At 40.1% G+C, this 9,743-nt stretch overlaps 1 protein-coding gene across 1 annotated transcript in view; it reads left to right on the top strand.

The window, feature by feature from the left end:
- Positions 1 to 1,604: 1,604 nt before the first annotated feature.
- MYH10 (myosin heavy chain 10) overlaps positions 1,605 to 9,743 on the top strand; it is a 159,394-nt gene continuing 151,255 nt past the window's right edge. Inside the window, 1 exon segment of the mRNA XM_042782460.1 lies at positions 1,605 to 1,976. Within this exon segment, the coding sequence (XP_042638394.1) occupies positions 1,632 to 1,976 (345 nt within the window). The 5' untranslated portion in view covers positions 1,605 to 1,631.

Below are 9,743 nucleotides of genomic sequence, written 5' to 3'. Positions count from 1 at the left end.
TTTTTTTTTTTTTTTTTACCATAGAGGAAGAGTGGTAGCTTAGCAGTGATGTGTATGGCGTCTGAGCTGATAGCTCATTAAGAACCAAGAATAAAGGAGTGCTGCTGCCGCTGTTATCGGCTGCTGTCTTGTCAGCCCCCAACTTGTGGCAACCGTGTGCACAACCCCATTGTGCTCCTTAGGGTTTTCATTGGCTTATTTTTCAGAAGTAGGTTTCCAGACCTTTTTCCTAGTCTGTCTCCGTCTGGAAGTTCCACTGAGACCTCTTCAACATCATAGCAGCACAAGTCTCCACTGACAGTTGTGTGGTGGCTGTGTTTGAGGTACACTGGCCGGGAACCGTTGGCCTTGGTCTCCCACATGGGAAGCAAGAAATCTGCCACTGAAGCACCAGTGCCCCCAAAATGAGTACAAAATAAACAAATTAAGTGTTGAGATGTGTTAGCAGTAAAAGTCGCAGAAACAGTGCTTTCCTCGGTGTAGACTCAGTGTAGCCTGGGGTTCTTTCTCTTCTGCACTGGTCAGACTCTATCTGGAATATGATGTTGGCTTCTGGGCCACACATTCTAGAGGGACATAGCACATTGGAGTTAGTATAGATGTGAGAAATCAGGGAAATGGAATGAGTCCTGATGAATGATGGAATGCTTGGGCTGAAGGGGAGACAGGAAGTAGGAAGGAGCAGCTGCAGGAGTGGGAGTGGAAACCTGAATAACAGCCATCACATATTGGAAAGGCTGCTGTGTTGAGGTGAAATTACACTTCCCCTCTGTGGTCCTGAAGGAGCCCTAGTGGTGCAGTGCTTAACAAAGCTCGGCTGCTAACCAGAAGGTCAGTGGTTCGAACCCACCAGCCATTCCACATGAGAAATATATGGTAGTCTGCTTCTGTAAAAATGTACAGCCTTGGGAACCCTATGGGGCAGTTTCTGTTCTGTGCTGTAGGGTTGCTTTGAGTCAGAAACGACTTGACAACAGTGGTTTGCTTTTTTTTTAGTGGCACCATTTGGTCACATAAAGACCATGTGGGGTTATAGAGAAGCTATACAGGACTGATTTGAGGTATTAATAAGGAAGAATCTGTTGTCTTTTCTGAAAGTATATTTGGAGGCCTATTTTAGACTTATTTCCTTACTCTTCTAAGCAATCATAATATGTTTTTATAACTGTATTCCTGTGATCATGCTAATTCTGGACTTTTTATTATGAATCTTTTCTTTCTCTTTCCCTTGTTCTTTCTCTTTCCCTTGTTAACTCCCTGTTTAATTTGTGGTGAGGGTGCAAGAGGAGATTGGGGGAAAGGGTGGGAAAGTCAACCCGGAACTTTGTTTTTTCTTCTGCTTGCTTTTCAGCCCTCAGTAACTGAGGACAAATCTTGAGTGGTCTTCAGACAGTCAGAGTCATAATTTGTGGCCACCCCTGAAGTTTACCTTGGAAGCTTAGTTAGTGTGGCTGTGAAGAGGAATACCCCAGATCCTTAACTCAAAGTTTATACTCTTAATACTTACCAAAGGGTTTGTTTTAAGTTTCGTAGAAAACTAAAGCTTTTGAATTCTTTTATATTTTTAAAATAGCTAATTTTTTTTCTTCTCTTTCCTCAGAGGTGATTACTCTTGGATTCTTCTGCTTACAATGGCGCAAAGAACTGGACTTGAAGATCCTGAGAGATATCTCTTTGTGGATAGGGCTGTCATCTACAACCCTGCCACTCAAGCTGATTGGACGGCTAAAAAGTTAGTTTGGATTCCATCAGAACGCCATGGCTTTGAGGCAGCTAGTATCAAAGAAGAGCGAGGAGATGAAGTTATGGTTGAGCTGGCTGAGAATGGAAAGAAAGCAATGGTCAACAAAGATGATATTCAGAAGATGAACCCACCTAAGTTTTCCAAGGTGGAGGATATGGCAGAATTGACGTGCTTGAACGAAGCCTCTGTTTTACATAATCTGAAGGATCGCTACTATTCAGGGCTCATCTATGTGAGTATCCTTCTAAATGACCATGTGAAGTGGCGACGCAGAGTTCATATAAATCATATGCTGTAATCAAAATAGAGTGTGGAATACCCACATGCTCTGTTTAACGTGGCTGTTTCTATTAAAGATTGGTTGGTTCTTGCTTCCCAAGTCTTGCTTTGCTTTAGATCTTAACACATAATTTTAAATAACCCAATCAGCAATTAAGTATAATAAAATGGTACTTGAGGATTTAGAGAAGTACTCTGGAGTGTAATAAGATGGAACAGAGCATGTGGCGTGAACACCAGGGAGTTTCATATAGTAGTAAGATGCAGACAGCAAACTGATAGAATAGTAAGTGTGTACCCGGGAGAGTATAATGGAGGGGCTGCAAGCTTAAAGGTTTCAGTGAAGAAGAACAGGTTTCTTGGGTACAGGGAAATGGGAAAGACGAATACTGAGGTTTTTAAGAGGAAACAATTTAGGGTGAGATTGAAGCTTGAGGGTTTCCCTTGTGGTTAGCAGCAGACATGTATGTTGTGGTTGCTGCCAGTGTCACTGACCATATAGAAGTTGTTGAAAATAGTAAGAGATCAGGTAGAAATGAAAAATGCAAGCCAGATACAGAAAAAACAACTTAGAACAATAAAATAGATTTGAGAGTATGGTAGACAGAGGTGGCAGTGACTTAGAATAACAACTCACTGCCGTTGAGTCAATTTCGACTCCTAGCAACCCTTCCTTGGGTTTCTGAGGCGGTACCACTATGGAAGTACATTGCCCAACCTTCCTTCTGAGACTTAGAATAAAGACAAACCCAAGACCCAAAACCCAAACCCAGTGCCATCAAGTTGATTCTGACTCATAGTGTCCCTGTAGGATAGACTAGAACTGCTCCATAGGGTTTCTAAACTGTGAAGTTTTACGGAAGCAGACTGCCTCGTCTTTTGCCTGTGGAGCAGCTGGTGGGTTTGAATAGCTGACCTTTTGGTTGGCAGCCAAATGCCTTAACCACTGCACCCGAGCTGCTAGAATGAAGGCAGAGGGAAAAGTTGAGTTTAATGGTCTGAATTTGGAAAGGTGTGGCTGGGTTTTATCAAGGAGTGTGCTACAGAACAGTGTATTACTGGTCTTAGAAGAACTGCCGCCAGAATGTTCCTTAGAAGGGAGGATGGCTTTACTTTGTCTCTTGTGTTTGGTCATCAGGAGGGACTGTACCCTCAGGGAAAAAGGGGAAGACCCTTAACGAGATTGATTCCCGCAGTTACTGCAGCGGTGGGTTCAAGCATGGCAAAGATTGTGAAATGGTGCAAGTCCGGGCAGTGTTTTGTTCTGTTGCACATAGAGTTGCTATGGGTCAAAACCAACTTAACAACAGTTTTTTCACAAATATTTACTGAGCACCTACTGTGTTCCAGGTACTGGGAATAGTGTAACAAACAAGACAGGTGTGGATCTTTGTCTTTGTGATATAAATAGAGCTGCTTCCTATAGGAAATGAAACAGGGCTATGGGATGTCTCCTCTTTGAGGAGACAGCGTTTGAGCTGGAATGACTCAGGAGGGAGTGATGTTGTGTGCTATCAATCTGACTCTGACTCTTAGCAGCCCTATGTATAACAGAATGGAACTGCTCCATAGGGTTTCTTAGGTGGTCATCTTTAAGGCAGCAGATTGCCAGGTCTGTTACCCTGTGGTGTGGCTAGTGGGTTCCAACTACTAACCTTTCAGTTAGCAGCCAAGCACTTAACCAGGGATACTTAGGAAGGAGCTAGCCATGGGAGAATCTGAAAAATGAAAAGTTCATTTATGAGCTTTGCCAGAGTAGTTTCAAGTGTGATGGTCTTTCCCATCCATCCCAACCCATCCCATCCCATCCCATCCCATCCATCCATACATCATCTATTTATCTCTCTCTGTGAAATAGGATGCAAAGAGAGTAAGGTGGCTTGAGAATGGAAGAGATTTGGAAAAGGGGAAACCAAGGAGAACAGCATTGCCAGTCCAGTTGATATAGAATGCAAAATGTGTAATGGTACCATATTTTTATTTGTGTGAGTTTGACAGATTATGGGATTGCTTTAGAATGGGAGGCAGGAAGACTTAGTTCATTGTTGTATTTCTGTTGCTAGCAGAGGGCCTGGCACACAGACACAAATAAGTACCCTTTTCCTTCCTTCCTCATTGTACGTGTTGAAGGAGCTGATGAGGGATGTTTAATAGTTGCCTCTGAAGTCTAGGCTTGCTAGGTATAGAAGTCTGGACAGAAGGGAATTGATGGATCAAGGGCTGGAGATTTTGATGACACAGAACAGGAATAATGGGAGTAAGGGACTGAGAAACTGGGAAATGAAGAGTCATCAAACTGTAATGTTGATACCTAAGATTTGAGGGGTGGATCAGTTTTGGATTATGCCTTGTGCAGTCACCTGTGAATGCAGTTTGATTGAGAAAGCAGGAAGAATAAGAAGGATTTTATTAAATCTCAACTTTGAGTAGAAGTCTTTTGTCTGTGTGATGAAATGAGAAGTATATGTAAAGTATTTCTGCTCCACTCTAAAATATGACAGATGCCTTGAGGAGAAGCATGTTTGTAGTTATCTGGGTTGTAAGCTATGCTAGCCACTTTCTTTTCTTTTAGTAGAACCCTATTTTTATTTAATAGAATGACTGATAGATAAGCTATGGTTAACCAAGGTATTTGGCATACAGATTCTTGAAAATAGGGTTCCTCGTGCAAACAGGTAATGTGTTTGGCTGCTAACCAAAAAGTTGGAGGCTTGAATCCACCCAGAGGTGGTTCAGAAGAAAGGCCTGGCGATTTCCTTCTGAAAAATCAGCCACTGAGAACCCCTTGGAGGACAGTGTTACTCTGACGTACACAGGGTCTTCATGAGTCAGAACCGACTCAGTGGCAGTTGGTGCTGGTACTGGTTCTTGAAAATGAACAAAGTAAACCTGTCACTTCAAGGAGGACAACTGACCTATCTGTTACTAAGGATAAAATTTGAGTTTTCACATAAAAGTTAGAATTTTGGGAAATTTATATCTACCACTATGAACTTGATAGCTTGTGAATACTTAAAAACTTTCTAATGGGGTAGAACCCCTCCAAAAAAACCAAACACACTACCACTGAGTCTGATCCGACTCTTAGCGACCCCTCCTTGGGTTTCCAAAGCAGTATCATTACGGAAGTAGATTGGCCAACCTTCCTTCCGAGGAGTGGCTGGTGGGTAATGGGATAGAAGATAATATTAATGTGAATTTTGATATCATATAATGAAATGTTCTCCTTTGGAATTATGTAAATCTTCTTTGGAAGATTTACATAATTCAGTGAACCAGTATCTTCCAAATAATATATGTACAATATTGCACAATTGTGCACAGAGAAAAGATTGTTTCAATATGCAAGATAAACTAATGGATTTTAATGTACCAAAGTATGAAATTTCATCAATAGAGTTTTGAATGCCATATTGCATCTAATATTTTAAGAAAATACAACTTGTCGAGTTTTGTATCACTTCAAAGAGGAATATCCACAGTTACCTCAAAAGAGTGTTTAACTATACCTAAACTTTTTCCAGCTAAATATCTGTGAGGCCCTATTTTCTTCATACACTTCAAGCAGAACATAACACAACAGACTGAATGCAGAAACATTGAAAACATCGAATGCAGAAAATTGCACTATTTTCTGTTAAGCGGGACAGTATTAAAGTATTTGCAAAAATATGTAATAGTACCATTCTTCTTCCTTTTTTTGTTTGTTTTGCTTGGGAAAATACAGTTATTTTTCATAAAAATGTTAACATGTAATGTTATTTTTAAATGAATATATAGGCTGTTTTGATGATTCTAATGCAAGGGCTTGTACTTGTACCTGGTGTACATGGCAGGTTTTTTGAAAGATATATGAATAGAGGTGGAATTTCTGGGTGGCAGTATATACATATCTTTAACTCATGTCCTTAACTTTTCTCGATAATGTCAGATTTAGTTGGTGTCACAGCATGAAACAGATGGCCCTTAAATTGAGTAATCTGAGAAATTAATAACTAAAGGGATGATTTACAAACATGTGGGATGAATTAAAAAAAAAGGAATAATGTACTACCAGGGCTAGTTAATGTCTACGAGCCCTTGATACATCTTGGCCTTTATTTAAAGTAATAATAGGAAAGAGCCGTTACCTCCACTTGAAGAATGTTGTTGTTGTTATTTACCATTCAGTCAGTCCCAACTCATGGTGACCCCATGTGTGTCAGAGTGGAACTGCTCCATAGGTTTTCAAGACTGACCTTTCAAAAGGAGATCTGTCCTGTCTTCCCAGATACCTTTGTGTGAGTTTGAACTGCCAACCTTTTAGCTAGTGGTCACGTGCTTAACTGTGTGCACTATCCGGGGACTACTGTTGTTGTTGTTGTTGTTGTTATGTGCCGTTGGTGCCGTCGAGTTGGCCCCGACTCATAGCGACCCCTCCTTGGGTTTCCGAGGCAGTTATCACTACGGAAGTAGGATTGCCCAACCTTCCTTCCGAGGAGTGGCTGGTGGGTTTGAACCGCCAGCCATCTGGTTAGCAGGCAAGTGTCTTAGCCACTATGCTACCAGAGCTCCTGGGGACTACTGTGGGGAGGGTAGAAACTGAAAAACCAACACCACTGCCGTTGAGTCCATTTCGACTCATGGTGGCCCCATGGGACAGGGAACTGTCTGCGTGAGGTTTCCAAGGTTGTAAATGTTGATGGAAGCAGACTGCCTCATCTTTCTCCCGTGGAGTAGCCGATGGATTTGAACCGTAGACCTTTTAGGTTAGCAGCCAGATACTTGAACCAGTGTGTCCCCGGAACTCCTATGGAGGGGGTTACCTTATAGGAACTGGGGGCAGTGGTGCTTCAGCGGTAGATAGAACTCTCGTCTTCCAGGTGGGAGACCTGGGTTCAGTTCCTGGCCAGGGCGCCTCGTGCGCAGCTGTCGTCCGTCATCAGCTGTGATGCTGAACAGGTTTCAGCAGAGCTTCCGGACTAAGATGGACTGTGAAGAAAGGCTTGGCAGTCTACTTCCAAAACCAGGTGGTGAAAACCCTGTGAGTAACAGTGATGTGACCAGCAACCAGTTATAGGACTGGTGCAGGACCCAGGAGCCTTTCCTTCTGTGGTGCATGGGTCCCTGTAAGCCGGTGGGCCAACTTGTCATCCACTAACAGCAACCATCACAACTTTATAGGAATTGTGGCCTTACTTAGACGAAGACAATTCATGGCATCTAACAGGGAGGGGCCTGGGGAATAAATGTATGGACCCTCTCCCACCTTCAGTCTCCTACCGATGTCTCCCATCGACATAACTTGATTTGATGAGAGACTGAAGAAGTTCGATGATACATTTCTTAGGGGCAGCCTCAGTACCATTTGGAATTGAATTTTGTTTGTGGTGTGAAGTAAAGGCAGTGTTGGCTTTTAATCCCTTTCCCATATGGCTGTCCAGTTGACCCAGTGGTATTGCTGAACTAGTCTTTTCCCCATTGCTCTAAAGTGCTACCCTTTGCCTTAAATCAAGTGTTCATAAATATGTTCTTGACTCCCTAGTCTGTTTGCGCCTTTGTGCCCACCTTTGGGAGATCACATTGTCTTAATCATTATCCAGTATGATAAGTCTTTATTCTTTATGATTGTTTTGGCTGTTGAATCCTTATCATTTTAATATAAATTGTACTATCAATTTGTCAGTTTTTCATGTGTGTATGTGGCCTTATGTTCGTGTACTCACACACATGCACACATGCCTGTTGGAATTTTGATTGGGATTTTATTGACTCTATCCATCAATTTGGGGGCAATATTACAATATTGAGCCTTCTAATTCATGAATGTATTAATTTACTTAATTCTTAATTTTTCTCAGTGTTTTAATACTTCTCTCTGTAGACCTATCGCACATCCAGTATTATGCTTATTTTTGGGTATTTGATTCTCTTGGGGATGCTATTGTAAATGATATTTTAAATTTTGTTTCTAATGGTTATCATGTAGAAATAATAAGTGCTGTATTTTTACAATTAAATTTTGTACATTGAGTATATATATCCAGTGACCAGGAGCTCTGGTGGTGTAGTGCCTAAGGCATTTGACCGCTAACCAGAAGGCTGGCTGTTCAAACCCACCAGTCACTCCTCAGAAGGAAGATTGGGCAATCAACTTCCGTAGTGATACCACCTTGGAAACCCAAGGAGGGGTCGCTATGAGTCGGATCCAACTGGACAGCATAGAGTTTGGATTTGGTTATCTAGTGACCTTGCTAAATTTACTTATTAATAGTTTATCTAAATATTCTTTTGGCTTTTCTATCAATGCACACATGTTGTCTGCAAATAGTAACAGTTATTATTATTTCCAGTTAAACATTTCTTTTTCCTTGCTTTATTGCGTTGTCTAGAACTTTTAGTACAATGTTTGTTGAATAGAAGTGATAAGAGGCATCCTTGTATCATTCCTAATCTCAGAAGGAAAGCTTTCATCATTTCACCAATAAGAATTATATTTGCTATTTTTTTTTAATTCCTTCTATATCTTTTATCAGATTAAAGAACATTTCCATTTCCTGCTATTCTTACTTTTTATCCTGAATGGATGATTATTTATTTATCTGTTTTTTTTTTTTTTTTTTAGATCCTAATTGGACATTAATTTACCAAATGTTTTTCCACCATCTAAGATGATAAAGTGATTTTTCTTATTTTTTTGATTGTTGTGAATTTTATCACTTTTTGAGTGTTAAACTATTCTGGCAAGAACTAGTATTATTTTTATATATTGTTGGATTCCTGGTTCTGTTTGCTAATGTTTTTAGGAGTTTTGCATGTATCTTCATGAGTGAGATTGACTTAGAATTTTCCTTTCTTGTGCTGTCCTTACCATATATTGCCATCAAGATTATGTTGGTTTTTGTATGAATTATGGAATGGAAAATGAATCTGCTTTGTAAAATTTCATCCAAATCACAATAAAAAGTTAAAAAAAAAAGAGAAAAGGATAATGTTATTTTATAAAATGCATTGAGGGAATAGTTGGTTCATCTTTGTCTCTGCTCTGGAAGAATTTATATAGAGTTGATATTATTTCTTTTAAAAATAACAATAGAGTTTTCTTTGTGAGGGAGCTTTTCTTTAATAGGTACAGAACTCTTCGGATTTTTTATTTCTTCTGTGTTGGTTTTGGTAATTGTTTTTGTAAGAGTTTGTCTGTTTCATCTAAATATTTTCATTTACCAGCATAAACTTGTTTGTAATATTTTGTAGGATCTGTAGTGATGTTCTCTTTCATTTCTGATATTGAAAATTCTATTTTTAAAAAAAAGAGTCTCACCTAGGGTTTATCAGTTTAATTCATCTTTTCAAAGACCAGACTTTTTGGACTTCATTGCACTTTTGACTTCTTTGGTCTTGCCTGTTCTCCTATGTACCTGTGATCTATTTTTCACACATTTGTTTCTTGATTAAATTTGTTGTTTATTTTCCATCTTCTTCAGATGAATCTTTAGGTCACTGATTTTTTTTCAGTTAGTCTTTTCTAGTATGCACTTTAATGACTATAAATTTCATACTAAGCATTGCTTTAGCTGTGTTGTTGTTGTTGTGTGTGCTATTGAGTCGGCCCCAACTCATAGTGACCCCTCCTGGGGTTTCCGTGGTGGTATCACTACAGAAGTAGATTGCCCAACCTTCCTTCTGAGGAGTGGCTGGTGGGTTTGAACCGCCAGCCTTCTGGTTAGCAGTCAAGTGCATT

Source organism: Orycteropus afer, unplaced genomic scaffold (assembly GCF_000298275.1).
Source record: "Orycteropus afer afer isolate SDZICR_OR568_19922 unplaced genomic scaffold, OryAfe1.0 scaffold00330, whole genome shotgun sequence".
Taxonomy (NCBI): Eukaryota; Metazoa; Chordata; class Mammalia; order Tubulidentata; family Orycteropodidae; genus Orycteropus; species Orycteropus afer.
The sequence above is the reverse complement of the archived record's forward strand: the minus strand, read 5'-3'. Positions and strand labels throughout refer to the sequence as shown.